This window comes from Hemiscyllium ocellatum, chromosome 21, assembly GCF_020745735.1.
Source record: "Hemiscyllium ocellatum isolate sHemOce1 chromosome 21, sHemOce1.pat.X.cur, whole genome shotgun sequence".
In the NCBI taxonomy this organism is placed as follows: Eukaryota; Metazoa; Chordata; class Chondrichthyes; order Orectolobiformes; family Hemiscylliidae; genus Hemiscyllium; species Hemiscyllium ocellatum.
In genome coordinates, this window is record NC_083421.1 from 61,804,799 (window position 1) to 61,823,699 (window position 18,901).

General features: G+C 52.8%; 1 protein-coding gene across 1 annotated transcript in view; it reads right to left on the reverse strand.

Moving 5' to 3' along the window:
• The window catches only part of LOC132825932 (laminin subunit gamma-3-like), a 112,370-nt gene that overhangs the window by 65,014 nt on the left and 28,455 nt on the right, over window positions 1-18,901 (reverse strand). The window contains exons 2-3 of the mRNA XM_060841582.1: window positions 16,640-16,944; window positions 7,381-7,511 (exon numbers count right to left, since the gene is read on the reverse strand). Coding sequence (XP_060697565.1) covers window positions 7,381-7,511; window positions 16,640-16,944 — 436 coding nt within the window. The remainder of the gene's footprint in view (window positions 1-7,380; window positions 7,512-16,639; window positions 16,945-18,901) is intronic.

Genomic DNA, 18,901 nt, shown 5'->3' on the forward strand with positions numbered 1-18,901 from the left:
ACTCCCTCATAGTTCCCTGGAATTCCAGTACGGGATCTTTAACAACCACCTGAGGAAGCCTCAGTTTCACATTTCATCTCAAACACAGCCCCCTCAGACAGTGCTGCCCTGTCAGGGAGGTCTGAACTCACCATCTCCTGGCTCTGCGACCCATCGAACAACAACGAAAATTAAAAAGACTGCACACTTCAACCTATTCACACCGTGACACCTGACACCAAAACACATTCCCATGACAACTCTGTCATCAAAGGTGTAGATATTGTCCCTTGGTTGACCTCCTCTATATTGGGGAGACGGGCCGCTTACTTGCAGAACGCTTCAGAGAACACCTCAGGGACGCCCGGACCAACCAACCCAACCACCCCGTGGCTCAACACTTTAACTCTCCCTCCCACTCCACCAAGGACATGCAGGTCCTTGGACTCCTCCACCGGCAAAATATAACAACACGACGGTTGGAGGAAGAGTGCCTCATCTTCCGCCTGGGAACCCTCCAACCACAAGGGATGAACTCGGATTTCTCCAGTTTCCTCATTTCCCCTCCCCCCCACCTTGTCTCAGTCGGTTCCCTCAACTCAGCACCACCCTCCCAACCTGCAATCTTCTTCCTGACCTCTCCGCCCCCCACCCCACTCCGGCCTATCACCCTCACCTTGACCTCCTTCCACCTATCACATCTCCATCGCCCCTCCCCCAAGTCCCTCCTCCCTACCTTTTATCTTAGCCTGCTGGACACACTTCCCTCATTCCTGATGAAGGGCTTATGCCCGAAACGTCGAATTTCCTGTTCCTTGGATGCTGCCTGACCTGCTGTGCTTTAACCAGCAACACATTTTCAACCTTGGTTCTACTGTCTGGTGAACACTGCAACACATTCACTGGGTGGGGGGGAAGGTATTTGCTGATGCGCGTTACTATTGGCCACACAGGAACTGACCCTCAAGGCAGAGAATGGGATTTGTGGAGCTGGAGCTCTGAGTGGGAATGGGAATGAAAATGTGTTGCTGGAAAAGCGCAGCAGGTCAGGCAGCATCCAAGGAACAGGAGAGTTGACATTTCGGGCATAAGCCCTTCTTCAGGAATGCCCGAAACGTCGATTCTCCTGCTCCTTGGATGCTGCCTGACCTGCTGCGCTTTTCCAGCAACACATTTTCAGCTCTGATCTCCAGCATCTGCAGCCCTCACTTTCTCCAGGAAATGGGAATGTCTGATTCACGATATTGATATCTAAAGGGGTGTTCAGTCAGGCAAAGGAAGCCAGGAATGTCGAGGAGTCAATAGGGAGGATTTAGATTAGATTCCTTACAGTGTGGAAACAGGCCCAACAAGTCCACACCAGCCCTCCTAAGAGCAACCCACCCAGACCCATTCCCCTTCATTTACCCCTTCCTCCAACACTACAGGCAATTTAGCATGGCCAATTCACCTAACCTGCGCATCTTTGTGACTGTGGGAGGAAACTGGAACACCCGGAGGAAACCCACGCAGACACGGGGAGAATGAGCAAACTCCACACAGACAGTCGCCTGAGGCGGGAATTGAACCCAGGTCTCTGGCGCTGTGCCACAGTGCTGTCCCAAGGAGGCCTTGGACGGATGATGTCTCACTGCCTTCAGGCCGAACTGACAATTCCGATCCTCTGAGAAATTCTCCCACAGAGAACAGGAATTCCTCAATATTTCTCCACTCTCTCTCCCGCTCTGACGGAGATATCCCACAAGATATCCCACATTTCGGGACAATGTGGCTCTTCCTCCATCCACCACCAGGAGACTAGCTCAAGCCCAAGGTGAGGGTGAGTAGGTGGGGAGGTCAAAGCACAGGGGAAGAGGCAGGTCCTTCATGAAAGCAGCAGCCATTATCCCCAACACCCCCTTCCAGAAACCCACTCCCTACTCGCAACCCCTCCCTCCAGCCTCTCTTCCCAGGGTCTTATTGACACTCTCCGGAACACACCATTCCGGAACACACCATTCCGAATCCCAGTCCCAGAACAGACCATCACAGCACGTTCCTTCTGAGTTCTTTTACAGGACGTGGGGGTCGAGGGTAGGGCCAGAATTTGTTGCCTGTCCCTAGTTGCCCTTGAACTGAGTGTCTTGCTCAGCCATTTTGGACGGCAGTTAGCCCCATTGCTGTGGGTCTGGAGTCACGTGTAGGCCAGGCCAGAGAAGGATGGCAGATTTCCTTCCCAGACAGAGTCTGTCCGGAAGGAGTGTTCACCAATCCGATCTCTGGTTTTCTTCCAGGACATTCATTTCCAAACAGAGTCGTCCAGCACAGAAACAGACCCTTTGGCCCAACTCATCCATGCCGACCAGATATCCCATTCTAATCTAGTCCCATTTGCCAACATTTGGCCCATATCCCTCTAAACCCTTCCTATTCATATACCCATCCAGATGCCTTTAAAATGTTGTAATTGTACCAGCCTCCACCACATCCTCTGGCAGCTCATTCCATACACATACCACCTTCTGTGTGAAAAAATTATCCTTTAGGTCCCTTTTAAATCTTTCCCCTCTCACCTTCAACCTTTGCCCTCTAATTCGGGGAAAAGACCTTGGCTATTCACACTATCCACGCCCCTCATGATTTTATAAATCTCTATAAAGTTACCCCTCAAACTCTTACACTCCAAGGAAAAACAGTCCCGGCCTATCCAGCCTCTGTAACCCAAACCCTCCAATCTTGGGATCATCACTGGGAATCTTTTCTGTATCCTTTCCAATTCAATAACATCCTTCCTATAGCAGGGAGACCAGAATTCTACACAGTACTCTAAATGTGGCCTTGAGGAGGAAGTGAGGACTGCAGATGCTGGAGATCGGAGCTGAAAATGTGTTGCTGGAAAAGCGCAGCAGGTCAGGCAGCATCCAAGGAACAGGAGAATCGATGTTTCGAGCATAAGCCCTTCTTCAGGAATGCAGGATTCCTGAAGAAGGGCTTATGCCCGAAACATCAAATCTCCTGTTCCTTGGATGCTGCCTGACCTGCTGCGCTTTCCCAGCAACACATTTTCAGCTCTAAATGTGGCCTCACCAACGTCCTGTACAGCTGTAACATGATCTCCCAACTCCTGAACCCAGTGCTCGGACCAATGAAGATTAATGTACCAAATGCCACCTTCACCCCCCCACCCCCCGGGTGAGATTTTACAATGAGAGCTTGACCAATTTGCAATTGCTGAATTTTATGAACTGAAATTTCACCCGCTGTCATGGTGGGGTTTGAACCTATGCACCCCAGTGTTTGACTCGGCTGTGTGTTACTGAGTTAGGTGAGATTACCCTCCCTGAGCCAGCTCTACGTTCCACCAGGTGAAAGGTGGGCATTTCATAAAGGCCTTCCCGGAGACCGCTCACCAGCTCAAACTCCGAAACCCAGGGGAAACGAGAGGCTCCTACCCAGGCTGCCCCCTGAATCAACAACGTGACAGTGTCCTGAATATAAACAGCAGCTCAGCGTCCCTCCCGTGGGGCCTGACCCCTTCTGCCTGTCTCAGTGTCCAGGGGTCAGCAGAACGGGAATGGAGGCTCCTGTCCATGGGTCACACAGCTGCTGTGATATGGGCTAAGAGAGAGGGAAAGGGAAAGAGAGGGAAAGAGAGGGAAAAGATGGAGTGAGGGAGACAGCAACACAGAAAGAGAGTGAAGGAGAGAGCAACACAGAAAGAGAGAGGGGGGAACAGATGGAGCAAAGGATAGGGAGTGATGGAGAAAGAGAACGGAAAGGGAAAGACAGCGAAAAGATGGAGTGAAGGAAAGAGAGATAAAGAAATGAATGACAGAAGGATATAATGAGAGAGGGAGAGAGAGAAGGACACATAAAGAGAGAGCAAGAGGTGGACTTAGAGAGAGACGCAGCAAGACGTGGTAAGACAGAGAGAGAGAGATGTAGGTGTAGACAGACAGATAGAGCAAGTGAGAGACAGAAGGTGAGGGAGGGAGCAAGAGGGAACTAGGGTTAAAATGGCATAACATTGAGGGCTCTGGGCCTGATGTGGGAAGCTGGTTACTAATGTAGGTTTGGTGTGGGTTTGGCAGTACAGACTTGATGGGCCAAAGGGCCTCTTCTGTGCTGCTCGACTCTCCCTGATTCGATGTCAATAGACTGAAGATAGCATGAATGGGTGAAGAGACTTGTACTTCCACACTCACAATCACTGCATGTCTCCAGGGGTCTCCAGTAAATGAGGTTTTATTTATATTGAGCTGTTGTGAAATGGAAAAAACAGCAGTTAATGTGCCTGCACAGCAAGATCCCACTAACTGTGATTGGACCAGCTTTCGATAATCCACAGGGATCAGTATTGACTCGGTCACTAGAGAGAGCTGTCCTGCTTTTCCTTCAAAGCTGCTCAGGATCACTGAACCATTACAATGTACACAGAGGCTATTCAGCCCATCAAACCTGCACCAGCTCCATGAGCATTTTCACTCAGTGCCTTTCCCCTGCCTTTCCCCCGTGACCCTGCACATTATTCCCCTTTACATCACCATCCGATACCCTGTTCAATGCCACAGGATCATGTACCCCACACAAACAGACAGCTGGGGCACTGGTTAGATCAGGCACCTCTGACAGTGCGGCACTCCATCAGCACTGACCCTCTGACAGTGTTTCGCTCCCTCAGCATTGACCATCTGACAGTGTGGCACTCCCTCAGCACTGACCCTCCGACAGTGCGGCACTCCCTCAGCACTGACCATCCAACAGTGCAGGGCTCCCTCAGCGCTGACCCTCCGACAGTGTGGCACTCCCTCAGCACTGACCCTCCAACAGTGCGGCACTCCCTCAGTGCTGACCCTCTGACAGTGTGGCACTCCCTCAGCACTGACCCTCTGACAGTGCCCACTCCCTCAGCACTGACCCTCTGACAGTGCCCACTCCCTCAGCACTGACCCTCCGACAGTGCAGCACTCCCTCAGCACTGACCCTCTGACAGTGTGGCACTCCCTCAGCACTGACCCTCCAACAGTGCGGCACTCCCTCAGTGCTGACCCTCTGACAGTGTGGCACTCCCTCAGCACTGACCCTCCGACAGTGTGGCACTCCCTCAGCACTGACCCTCCAACAGCGCGGCACTCCCTCAGTGCTGACCCTCTGACAGTGTGGCACTCCCTCAGCACTGACCCTCTGACAGTGCCCACTCCCTCAGCACTGACCCTCTGACAGTGCCCACTCCCTCAGCACTGACCCTCCGACAGTGCAGCACTGCCTCAGCACTGACCCTCTGACAGTGTGGCACTCCCTCAGCACTGACCCTCCGACAGTGCAGTGCTCCCTCAGCACCGAACCTCCAACAGTAAGAGGGAGTGAGGGGGTGAGAGAGAGACAGAGTGAGAGGGAGTGAGAGAGAGGATGAGAGATTGAGAGAGAGTGGGAGAGTGAGAGAGAAAGTGAGGGCGAGAGAGTGAGTGAGGGAGAGTGTGAGGGATGGAGAGAGTGAGTGAGGGAGAGAGTGAGAGAGAGGATGAGGGAGTGAGAGAGGTGAGAGAGAGTGTGAGAGAGAGAGGGTGAGGGGGAGAGAATAAATGAGGGACAGAGTATGTGAAGGAGAGAAGGAGAGAGTGTGGAAACTGATTTGTGCCAACACTCCCTGTTCAGCTGCGGACTCTCCCAGGGTCTGTGCTGAGATGGGTCCCAGCCAATATTGATCCCTGCAGATTATCCAGACCTGATCTTACTCTCCATTGCACTCTGCTCCTTTGAAATACTCCTTAAAACCAATCTCTTCAACGAACCATGTTCAGTCTCCTCCATTTCCTCAGATCCCTCTATTTGTTTCACCCTCCAGCATTTATCTAGCTTCCCTCCAGATGCATCGATGTTATTCCTCTCAGTTACTGTCGGAGATGTTGCCAATTCCAGATTCTCACTCATCGCTGGATAAAGGGGTTTATCCTGAACTTATTACTAGATTAACATGGGTCTCTCACCTAGTTTGGGTTTAACTGTAAGGAAGGCCTTTCTCGATATTCACTGTTTACAAAGCTTTTATAATCATCGAGTAGGTCATCCTCCATTCTTCCCTTTCCAGAACAAAGTGACCTCCAATTTGTTCAGTTTTTCCTGACAGTTCCAAACTCAATCCTGGGATTATCCCAGTGAATTTACCATCGTCCTGTTAGTGTGTGGGTTCACACACTGTCACCCATATTGGAGTCATAGGGTCATATAGCACGGAAACAGACCCTTCGGCCCAACCAGTCCATGCTGACCATAATCCCAAACTAAACTAGTCCCACCTGCCTGCTCCTGGCCCATATCCCTTCGAACCTCTCCTATCCACATCCTTATCCAAATGACTTTTAAATGTTGTAACTGTCCCCACATCCACCACCTCCTCAGGAAGTTCATTCCACACACACACACACACACACCCACCCACACACACACACACCCACACCCACACCTACACACACACCCACACACACACACACACCCCCACATACACACACACACACACACACACACACACACACACACACACACACACACACACACACACACCAACACACATACACCCACACCCACCCACCAACACCCAACACCCAACACACACACCCCCTCTGTGTAAAACTGCCCTTTTTAAATCCTTCTCCTCTCACCTTAAAAATACGCCCCCTAGTTTTGAACTCCACCCCCTAGGGAAAAGACCCTTGTCATTGACCTTATCAATGCCCCTCATATTATATAAATCTCTATGAGGTCGCTCTTCAACCGTCTCAACTCCTGAGAAAAAAAGTCCCAGTCTTTTTTTCTGTCTCAATTCCCAGCAACATCCTGGTAAATCTTTTCTGGATCCTCTCCAGTTTAATAATATCCTTCCTATAACGGGGGGACCCAGAACTGGACACAGTATTGCAGACGAGGCCTCACCAATGTCCTGTACAACCTCAACGTGACATCCCAACTCCTGTATTCAATGCTCTGAACAATGGTGGCAAACATGCTAAAGGCCTTCTGAACCCCTCTGTATACATGTGACAGAAACCTCAAAGAATTATTTATCTAAATCCTGTGAATTGCAAAAAAGACGTGCGCAGTTTTTCGATTGTCGAGACTGTGTTTGAACAAAGTTAGAGAAAAGCCTCAGATTAGACTGTTCAGCAGATCGGAAGATTAGGTGAAGCCAATTATTTTCAGCTGCCCTGGGCTTTGAGATTTGGAATTCCCTCCGGAAATCTCTCAATCGTAACTTCCTCCTTTATAACACTCCTTCAACATAAGCTCAACAAAGCTTTAGGCCACCTGCCAGAAACCAGCTCAATCTCGGTTAGTAACCTGTCAGGTACCTTGGGATATTATCCAAGGAGCGACATAAATGTAATTTGTTGTTGTAGAGGAAGCCAGGCAGCGATGGAGTATTACCTGCCACCGATTGATAAGTCGGAGATGGCGTAATAATAGGAACGGAGCACCCGGTGATCCCGGAAGATGTCGTCTCCAAAGGTGTTCAGTCGGTTCAGGGAAATGAGCAGATCGGTGGCTGTTACCCAGTCCTAGGCAGAACAAACATCGTGTCAGAACGAGGGAGCGAGGAATGGGTGCGAGAGAAAGAGGGAAACAGAAAGGAGAGGTAGAAGCAAAGAATGAGAGAGAAAATTTGTGGTAGAGCAGCAACAGTAGAGTGAGAGAGAGGGAGGAAGATGGAGCAAGAGAATGAGGGGAGAGGGGGGAAGAGAGAGGGAGGGGGAGGGAAGGGAGAGAGTGAGGGAGGGTGGGGAGAGAGAGAGGGAGGGTGGGAAGAGAGAGAGGGAGGGGGAGAGAGAGAGAGAGCAAAGGAGAGAGGGGGAAGAGAGGGTGTGAGGGAGAGAAGGGCAAGAGAGAGTGAAGGGGGAAGAGAGTGAGGGAGAGAGGAGGAAGAGAAGGTGTGAGGAAGAGAAGGTGTGAGGGAGAGAGGAGGAAGAGAAGGTGTGAGGGAGAGAGGGGCAAGAGAGAGTGAAGGAGGGGGAAGAGAGGGAGGGAGGGAGGCGGGAAGAGAGGGGGGAAGAGAGAGAGCGAGGGAGGGAGAGAGGGGAAGAGAGAGAGAGTGTGAGGGAGAGATGCGAGACAGAGGGACAGAGTGCAAAGGAGAGTGAGAGAGTGAAAGTACAAGGTGGAGAGAGAAAGAGAGAGAGGGGGAGAGAGAGCAGGAGGAAGGGAAGACAGCACAGATGGGAAAGAGAGAGAGAGTGAAATCAGTGAAGAAAGGGAGGGAGAGGGAGGGAGAGGGAGGGAGAGATGGGAAATGTAGAAATAGATATTGAGACTGTGTGTGTAAGAGAGAGTGACAGAAGAAATTGAGTCATAAAAAGAAAATAAAACAGAGGGAACAAGGCCTTCAGCAAAAGCTGAGCAAGAAACCATCCTGCATCAGGGCAAAGGACCCGGAATATAATCCCAACTCAATCCCAAAGGTACAACAACAACACAGAGAGCCCTCCTGAGAAGGTACAGTGGGGAGTGTGTGGGCACTGACTGTGGATAACCACATACAGAGAAGGTGGACTAGCCACAGGTAGGTGGGGGGTTGGTGGATGGGAATACAGACCATGGGGTTACTATACGATGGTGTGTGCTGCCAGACGGACTGACTGACCTTCACACAACCTCTTCACATCGCTCAGAAACACTCAGTACACATGGAGACTGGGGTTAGACTGCCAACAAAAACACTGAGTGCAACACAGTCTTCTGTTTGGTTGGTTAGAAACGAGACCAGCAGGTCAGGTCAGGAATCCAAATCCCTGCTCTAGTCTGCCAATCCCCCCAGGATCTCACACACAAACGGAAGATTAATCCTCAGGACCACAGGAAAGAACACATTGGTCCCAGAGGGAGTGCAATGAAAGTTCACAGAACTGATTCCTGGGATGAGGGAACTGTCCTTCGAGATGGGACTGAGGAGGCAGTCTCTATATTTCCATGACATTTTAAACAATGGGATATGATCTTAATGAAACATACAATTCTTAAGGGTTTGACAGGACAGTAAACATACTCCCGCTGGGTGGGAAACACAGGGTTTTAGTTTCAGAGGGAAGACACTGGGATGATGTTGTGAAACTTAAAAGGGTTCAGAAAAGATTTACAAGGATGTTGCCAGGGTTGGAGGGTTTGAGCTACAGGGAGAGGCTGAACAGGCTGGGGCTGTTTTCCCTGGAGCGTCAGAGGCTGAGGGGTGACCTTATAGAGGTTTATAAAATCATGAGAGGCATGGATAGGATAAATAGACAAGATCTTTTCCCTGGGGTGGGGGAGTCCAGAACTAGAGGGCATAGGTTTAGAGTGAAAGGGGAAAAATATAAATGAGACCTAAGGGGCAACCTTTTCACACAGAGGGTGGTATGTGTATGGAATGAGCTGCCAGAGGATGTGGTGGAGGCTGGTACAATTACAACATTTAAAAGGCATTTGGATGGGTATATGAATAGGAAGGGTTTGGAGGGATATGGGCCGGGTGCTGGCAGGTGGGACTAGATTGGGTTGGGATATCTGGTCAGCATGGCCGGGTTGGGCCGAAGGGTCTGTTTCCGTGCTGTACATCTCTATGACTCTATGAGGAGAAACCTCTTGACTCTAATGGTTATGAATCTGTAGAATTCTCTTTCCCAGAGTGCTATCAGTGCCAGATCATTGTGTACATTCAAGACAGAGCTCACCTAGATTTTTGGGCACAATGACTAAGAGATATGGGGCTAGAACAGGAAGGTCAAGTTGAGTTGGAAGGAATGGAGGATGCAGGCACAAGGGGCTGAATGGCCTGCATCCAGTCCTGATGAAGGGTCTTGACCCAAAACGTTGACTTCTCCACCTCCTGACGCTGCCTGCCTTGCTGTGTCCCCCTCCCTCCCGAAGCTGCCTGCCTTGCTGTGTCCCTCTCCCTCCTGACACTGCCTGCCTTGCTGTGTCCCTCTCCCTCCTGACGCTGCCCTGCCTTGCCGTGTCCCTCTCCCTCCTGATGCTGCCTGCCTTGCTGTGTCCCTCTCCCTCCTGATGCTGCCTGCCTTGCTATGTCCCTCTCCCTCCTGACGCTGCCTGCCTTGCTGTGTTCCTCCAGCCTCCGGCCTGTCTACTTGGATTCCAGCATCTGCACGTTTACTGTCTCTCTTCCCACTCCTTGTTTCACCATTTGTCTGAGTGAAAATCCCACCAAAAAAAAAATCATCACAACTAAAACGTACTTTTTGTTTCATCCTCCATGATCTCTTTCACTTCTTGATGATTGGGAGATAAAGGTTGTTTGATGGACAATCAAGAATCATCCAATCGGCTTTGAGAAAGCGATGATGGACATGTTGGGTGACCAATGGTGATAGAGTGAGGGCAGGCAATGGTTGGCTGGATGTCATGTGCTGAAGACTACGAATGTGTCCAATCAGAGCTGGTGACCTCTGAATTGGGTCAAGTCACTGCTTGAAGCAAACCCAAAGGGTCATGGGTTAGAACCCAATACCGTCCCAGAGTCACTTTGTTTCTTCATTCACAGCGTGAGATTGTCACTGGCTGGGATTGTCTGTCTCTAATTGCCCAGAGGACTGTTAAGAGTCAGCCCCATTGCTGTGGGTCTGGAGTCACATGTAGGCCAGACCCAGGTGAGGATGGCAGATTTCCCTCCCTAAAGGGAACCTGATGAGTTTTCCTAACAGTGGAAAATGGTTTCATGGTTATTAGACTCTGAATTCCATTTCTTGCCGTGGTGGGGTTTGAACCCAGGACCTTTGAACATTGTCCGTGACTCTGGATCAACAGTCCAGCAATAATACCACTAGATCATTGCCTCCCTCACCCCGCGGTCAATACTGAGACCTAACAGCTCAAAGGATGATTGTTCAGGGCATTTTCAGGATCTTAACTTTGGGATTTTCTTGTGTCTGTGGAGAGATGATGTGGAGGAGCTGGTGTTGGACTGGGGTGGACAAAGTTAAAAATCACACTACACCAGGTTATAGTCCAACAGGGTTATTTGGAAGCACTAGCTTTCAGAGCGTCGCTCCTTCATCAGCCACCTGAAGGAGCAGTGCTCCAAAGGCTAGTGCTTCCAAATAAATCTGTTGGACTATAACTTGGTGTAGTGTGATTTTTAACTCTGTGGAGAGAGAAAAACACTTGTTTCAAGTCACTTCTTATATTTTGGTGACTTCAGATCCCACCATTTCCCTATTACTTTTCCATGTTTTTGATTCACTGATTCGACAAGACATTTGCAAAACAGAGCCAAGGGATCTTTCCCATCCAGCTCCATGCACAGGCTGCTCCACTATTTAAGAATAATGTCAGTAAAACCTCTCCCCAAAACCGTTCCCATTGAACACTCCCTCGGACAGGGAACACAGAGCTCCACACTGAGACTGTCTCAGCCAACACCATCCAGGACAAAGCAGCCCTCGCTTGATTGACACCACATCCACCTCCATCCCCTCCCGCCTTCCCTCCTCCACTGACGCTCAGTAACAGCAGTGTGTACCATCCCCTCCCTCCTCCACCGACACTCAGTAACAGCAGTGTGTACCATCCCCTCCCTCCCCCACTGACGCTCAGTAACAGCAGTGTGTACCATCCCCTCCCTCCTCCACCGACACTCAGTAACAGCAGTGTGTACCATCCCCTCCCTCCCCCACCGACGCTCAGTAACAGCAGAGTGTACCATCCCCTCCCTCCCCCCACCGACACTCAGTAACAGCAGTGTGTACCATCCCCTCCCTCCCCCCACCGACGCTCAGTAACAGCAGTGTGTACCATCCCCTCCCTCCTCCACTGACGCTCAGTAACAGCAGTGTGTACCATCCCCTCCCTCCTCCACCGACGCTCAGTAACAGCAGTGTGTACCATCCCCTCCCTCCCCTCTACTGACGCTCAGTAACAGCAGTGTGTACCATCCCCTCCCTCCTCCACTGACACTCAGTAACAGCAGTGTGTACCATCCCCTCCCTCCTCCACCGACGCTCAGTAACAGCAGTGTGTACCATCCCCTCCCTCCCCCACCGACGCTCAGTAACAGCAGTGTGTACCAACCCCTCCCTCCCCCCACCGACACTTAGTAACAGCAGTGTGTACCATCCCCTCCCTCCACCACCGACGCTCAGTAACAGCAGTGTGTACCATCCCCTCCCTCCCCTCTACTGACGCTCAGCAACAGCAGTGTGTACCATCCCCTCCCTCCATCACCGACACTCAGTAACAGCAGTGTGTACTATCCCCTCCCCCCCACCGACACTCAGTAACAGCGGAGTGTACCATCCCCTCCCTCCCACTGACACTCAGTAACAGCAGTGTGTAAAATCCCCTCCCTCCATCACCGACGCTCAGTAACAGCAGTGTGTACCATCCCCTCCCTCCCCCCACCGACGCTCAGTAACAGCAGTGTGAACCATCCCCTCCCTCCCCCCACCGACACTCAGTAACAGCAGTGTGTACCATCCCCTCCCTCCCCCACCGACACTCAGTAACAGCAGTGTGTACCATCCCCTCCCTCCCCCACTCCCCCTCAGTAACAGCAGTGTGTACCATCCCCTCCCTCCACCACCGACGCTCAGTAACAGCAGTGTGTACCATCCCCTCCCTCCCCCCTACTGACGCTCAGTAACAGCAGTGTGTACCATCCCCTCCCTCCCCCACCGACGCTCAGTAACAGCAGTGTGTACCATCCCCTCCCTCCATCACCGACACTCAGTAACAGCAGTGTGTACCATCCCCTCCCTCCCACCGACACTCAGTAACAGCAGTGTGTACCATCCCCTCCCTCCCCCACCGACGCTCAGTAACAGCAGTGTGTACCATCCCCTCCCTCCCCCACCGACGCTCAGTAACAGCAGTGTGTACCATCCCCTCCCTCCCCCACCGACGCTCAGTAACAGCAGTGTGTACCATCCCCTCCCTCCCCCCACCGACGCTCAGTAACAGCAGTGTGTACCATCCCCTCCCTCCCCCCACCGACGCTCAGTAACAGCAGTGTACCATCCCCTCCCTCCCCCCACCGACGCTCAGTAACAGCAGTGTGTACCATCCCCTCCCTCCCCCACCGACACTCAGTAACAGCAGTGTGTACCATCCCCTCCCTCCCCCACCGACACTCAGTAACAGCAGTGTGTACCATCCCCTCCCTCCCCCACTCCCCCTCAGTAACAGCAGTGTGTACCATCCCCTCCCTCCATCACCGACGCTCAGTAACAGCAGTGTGTACCATCCCCTCCCTCCCCCCTACTGACGCTCAGTAACAGCAGTGTGTACCATCCCCTCCCTCCCCCACCGACGCTCAGTAACAGCAGTGTGTACCATCCCCTCCCTCCATCACCGACACTCAGTAACAGCAGTGTGTACCATCCCCTCCCTCCCACCGACGCTCAGTAACAGCAGTGTGTACCATCCCCTCCCTCCCCCACCGACGCTCAGTAACAGCAGTGTGTACCATCCCCTCCCTCCCCCACCGGCGCTCAGTAACAGCAGTGTGTACCATCCCCTCCCTCCCCCACCGACGCTCAGTAACAGCAGTGTGTACCATCCCCTCCCTCCCCCACCGACGCTCAGTAACAGCAGTGTGTACCATCCCCTCCCTCCCCCCACCGACGCTCAGTAACAGCAGTGTGTACCATCCCCTCCCTCCCCCACCGACACTCAGTAACAGCAGTGTGTACCATCCCCTCCCTCCCCCACCGACACTCAGTAACAGCAGTGTGTACCATCCCCTCCCTCCCCCCACCGACGCTCAGTAACAGCAGTGTACCATCCCCTCCCTCCCCCACCGACGCTCAGTAACAGCAGTGTGTACCATCCCCTCCCTCCCCCCACCGACGCTCAGTAACAGCAGTGTGTACCATCCCCTCCCTCCCCCACCGACACTCAGTAACAGCAGTGTGTACCATCCCCTCCCTCCCCCACCGACACTCAGTAACAGCAGTGTGTACCATCCCCTCCCTCCCCCACCGACGCTCAGTAACAGCAGTGTGTACCATCCCCTCCCTCCCCCACCGACGCTCAGTAACAGCAGTGTGTACCATCCCCTCCCTCCCCCCACCGACACTCAGTAACAGCAGTGTGTACCATCCCCTCCCTCCCCCCACCGACGCTCAGTAACAGCAGTGTGTACCATCCCCTCCCTCCCTCACCGACGCTCAGTAACAGCAGTGTGTACCATCCCCTCCCTCCCCCACCGACGCTCAGTAACAGCAGTGTGTACCATCCCCTCCCTCCCCCCACCGACACTCAGTAACAGCAGTGTGTACCATCCCCTCCCTCCCCCCACCGACACTCAGTAACAGCAGTGTGTACCATCCCCTCCCTCCCCCCACCGACGCTCAGTAACAGCAGTGTGTACCATCCCCTCCCTCCATCACCGACACTCAGTAACAGCAGTGTGTACCATCCCCTCCCTCCCACCGACGCTCAGTAACAGCAGTGTGTACCATCCCCTCCCTCCCCCACCGACGCTCAGTAACAGCAGTGTGTACCATCCCCTCCCTCCCCCCACCGACGCTCAGTAACAGCAGTGTGTACCATCCCTTCCCTCCCCCCACCGACGCTCAGTAACAGCAGTGTGTACTATCTACAAGATGCGCTGCAGAAATTCACCAGAGATCCTCAGGCAGCACCTTCCAAACCCACGCCCACTTCCATCTAGAAGGACAAGGGTAGCAGATACATGGGAACACCACCCCCTGCACCTCCCCCTCAGAGACACTCCCCATCCTGACTTGGAAATATATCGCCATCCCTCAGTGTCGCTGGGTCAGAATCCTGGAATTCCCTCCCTAAGGGCGTTGTGGGGCAACCCACAGCACAGGGACGGCAGCGGTTCGGGACGGCAGCTCTCTGGTGTAGGAGCTTTACTCTGTATCTAGGTGAACAGTGTCATACCTGACTGAGTGCTGCAGTGATGCCAACACTGAGGTTTAAGATGGTGAACACACCAATCCCCTGCTGGGATGTCCATCTTTATTTAATGAGAACCAATGAAAATAAAGGACTTGCATTTTTATAGCACCTTTCACAGCCTTAGGACATCACATAGCACTTTACAATTACTGCAGCTCTTCATAAATGTTATCAATGTGATAACATGGGAAACTGGAGCCCGGGCAGCACCCACAGACTGGAATGTGATCGGTGACTGAGGGATTTTGACAGTGGGAAAAGTATTTGCCAGTACATTGGACAGACATCACTTGTCCATCGTCAAAATAGTGACCATGGGGCCTCAATGTAGTGTAAAAAATGAGGTCTGCAGATGCTGGAGATCAGAGCTGAAAATGTGTTGCTGGTTAAAGCACAGCAGGTCAGGCAGCATCCAAGGAGCAGGAAATTCGACGTTTCGGGCATAAGCCCTTCATCAGCCCTTCCTGATGAAGGGCTTATGCCTGAAACGTTGAATTTCCTGCTCCTTGGATGCTGCCTGACCTGCTGTGCTTTAACCAGCAACACATTTTCAGCATGGGGCCTCAATGGGCAGATGGGGCCCATCTCATCGACAGAGCTCTGTCAAGGCATTCCATTAGTGCCCTTACCCAGTGCTCTCCCCCAGTGCAACGCCCTCGCCCAATGCCCTCCCCCAGTGCAGTGCTCTCCCCCAGTGCAGTGCCCTCACCCAGTGCTCTCCCCAGTGCAGTGCCCTCCCCCAGTGCAGTGCCCTCCCCCAGTGCAGTGCCCTCCCCCAGTGCCCTCCCTAGTGCAGTGCCCTCCCCCAGTGCCCTCCCTAGTGCAGTGCCCTCCCCAGTGCCCTCCCTAGTGCAGTGCCCTCCCCCAGTACAGTGCCCTCCCCCAGTGCAGTGCCCTCTCCCAGTGCCCTCCCTCAGTATAGTGCCCTCCCCAGTATAGTGCCCTCGCCCAGTGGTGCCCTCCCCAGTATAGTGCCCTCCCCCAGTGCAGTGCCCTCACCCAGTGCAGTGCCCTCACCCAGTACAGTGCCCTCGCCCAGTGGTGCCCTCCCTCAGTATAGTGCCCTCCCCAGTGCAGTGCCCTCCCCAATGCAGTGCCCTCCCCCAGTATAGTGCCCTCCCCAGTATAGTGCCCTCCCCCAGTACAGTGCCCTCCCCAGTGCAGTGCCCTCCCCAGTATAGTGCCCTCCCCAGTATAGTGCCCTCCCCAGTGCAGTGCCCTCCCCCAGTATAGTGCCCTCCCCAGTGCAGTGCCCTCCCCAGTATAGTGCCCTCGCCCAGTACAAAGCCCTCCCCCAGTACAGTGCCCTCCCGTGGCATGGGGACCAGAGACGAGGGAGAGCTACCTCCCTGAACCACAGCTGATATCAGAAGCTGCTGGAGAAACTCAGCAGGTCTGGCAGCATCTGTGCACAGAGAAAGCAGAGTGACCATTTCAGGTCCAGTGACCCTGCCTCACACCCAAAATGTTAACTCTGTTTCTCTCTTCCCAGAAGCTGCCAGACTTGCTGAGTTTCTCCAGCAATCTGTCTTTGTTAGTTTTTGCTCTCCAGCATCTTCAGTGGTTTGTTGGTCTTTCCCAGGGACAGTCAGCACGGTGGAAACGTTAACGCTCGATTCCCTCTCCCCAGAGGCTGCCAGACCTGCGGGTTTCTCCAGCCATGTCGGTATTTGTTTCGGATTTCCAGCGTCTGCAGGTTTCTCGTTTTGATGACTTACCCAGCTGGCGTGTGGGGGTGTACTGCGGTAGGGGGTGGGGTGTATGGGGAAGGAGTTACCTGCAGCACAGGGCTGGAGTCAAAGCTGTACGCACTGGGCCTCCCCTCCAGGGTGGAGAAAGCCACGTTCCCCCCTGTCAGGGGGGAGATATCGCTGAACTCGTCAGTGCAGAACGGGACCCGCTCCTCATCCCCTGCCCTCAGGAAGGTCCCGGTGGATTGGCCGTATGTCTGCTGACAGGAGGCGCTGTAATACTGGTAGGGAGTCCAGGGGGCATCCTCATGGGTCCTCTTGTAGATAGCAAAGCTCTCAGGCCTGCTGGTGTGAAACTTCAGCCGGATGTAGGTAATCTCAAACGACTTGCCTAGAGCCAGGGAGAGACAGACAGAGAGAGGGAAACAATGGAGAGAAAGTGAGAATTCCCTCGGAGCTGTTTGCCAAATGCCAGGAGTAACAATGGTCTCTGCTCAGTTATTATCATCGAATCTCCACAGCGTGGAAACAGGCCTTTCGGCCCAACAAGTCCCACCCAAAAGCAACCCACCCCCTACCCTACATTTCTCCTGACCTGCACGTCCCAGAGCACTATGGGGCAATTTCCCATGGCCAACCCACACATCCCCCTGGACAATTTACCCATGGCCAACCCACCCAAATCTTTGGACAGTGGGAGGAACCCGGAGCAGCTCCCCACAGGCCATGGGGACAAACTCCACACAGACAGTCGCCTGAGGCTGGAATTGAACCCGAGTCCCTGTGAGGCAGTAGGGCCACCCGGTCAAAGTCCCAGTTTCACTGAGCAATGAGCTACTGCTTTGACTGGAGCATCTGAAATCCAAATCCCCCCCATTCAAATACCCACCCCCGCCCCCCACGGATGCCTGTTTCCCTCCCCCCACCTCTCTCTGTGTCTCTAATCTCCTCCTCCTCCTCCTCCAGCCTCACAATCCACTCAGAAATCCACCTACCACCAGTTCCGGCCTTCACTACAGACTCGACCATCCCATTGGCTACCGTGCCCTCACCTCCCCTGGAGTCTGAGCAAGGCAGCTAATTGCTAGGGCAGTGTGTTGGACTTGTTAGCCCGGTGGGAGAGGGTGGGGGGAGGGCTGAACATTAAGAGCAGTCTGGGGAGGGAGCGGGAGGGGTGAAGGATAGGGGTCATGCGAACACAGTGGGGGTACGGTTTGGTTTTTCAGGACAGACTGTACCCTGGCTGAGACAGAGGCTACTTCACCTTGATCTTGGGACAGTGGCTCAGTGGTTAGCTGTCTTACAGCGCCAGGGACCCAGGTTCGATTCCCACCTCGGGTGTCTGTGTGGAGATTGCACATTCTCCCCGTGTCTGCGTGGGTTTCCTCCAAGTGCTCCAGTTTCCTCCCACAGTCCAAAGATGTGCAGGTTAGAGTGAATTGGTCATGCTAAATAGCCCATAGTGTTTGGGGATGTGGATGTTAGTTAGGAGTAAATGTAGAATAATAGGGTTGGGGAATGGGTCACTTTTTGGAGGGTCAGTATGGACTTGTTGGGCCGAAGGGCCTGTTGCCACACTGTAGGGATTCTACGATTTCTCAGGCCTGTTTATGTTTAATTTGCCTCAGAGCGCTGCAGCGATGACAATCCTTCCTACACGTGCAACAAATTTATTTCCAAGGGCTTTGAAATCTCTCTTCAATCACGAGACGTCCACATTCGGAACAGAGCTGAGCTCAGCTCTGAGTAACCCCTCTGAGTCATCACCCAGACCTAACCCAGTCAAGCACAGAGGGCATAGATCAGTGAGCAGACTCTCATAATCAATCATGGAATGATTCAATATGATGTTCACCTCCATCCCCTCATTCTAACGGCTTCTTAAAACTGAACTATTTTCTAAAGAGCCTGCTCAGGAATGTTATTCACACATCAGTGGGGCTTACAGGATGTGGGTGTCACTGGCTGGGCCACCATTTATTGGCCGTCCCTAATTACCCAGAGGGCAATTTAGAGTCAACCACATTGCTGGGGGTCTGCGGTCACCTGTAAGAATGGTATCAGTGACCCAGGTGGGGTTGATCCCAACAATTGGCAAAGGTTTTCATGGTCATCATTTAACTACAGATTCCAAATTATTTTGTAATTGAATTTGAATCCCACCACCTGCCGTGGAGAGACTCAAACCTGGGGTCTCCGGATTCTAGTTGAAAATGTGTTGCTGGTTAAAGCACAGCAGGTCAGGCAGCATCCAAGGAATAGGAAATTCGACGTTTCAGGCATAAGCCCTTCATCAGGAATGACCGGATTCTAGTTGAGTGATAATACCAGTTGAGTGATAATCCCTT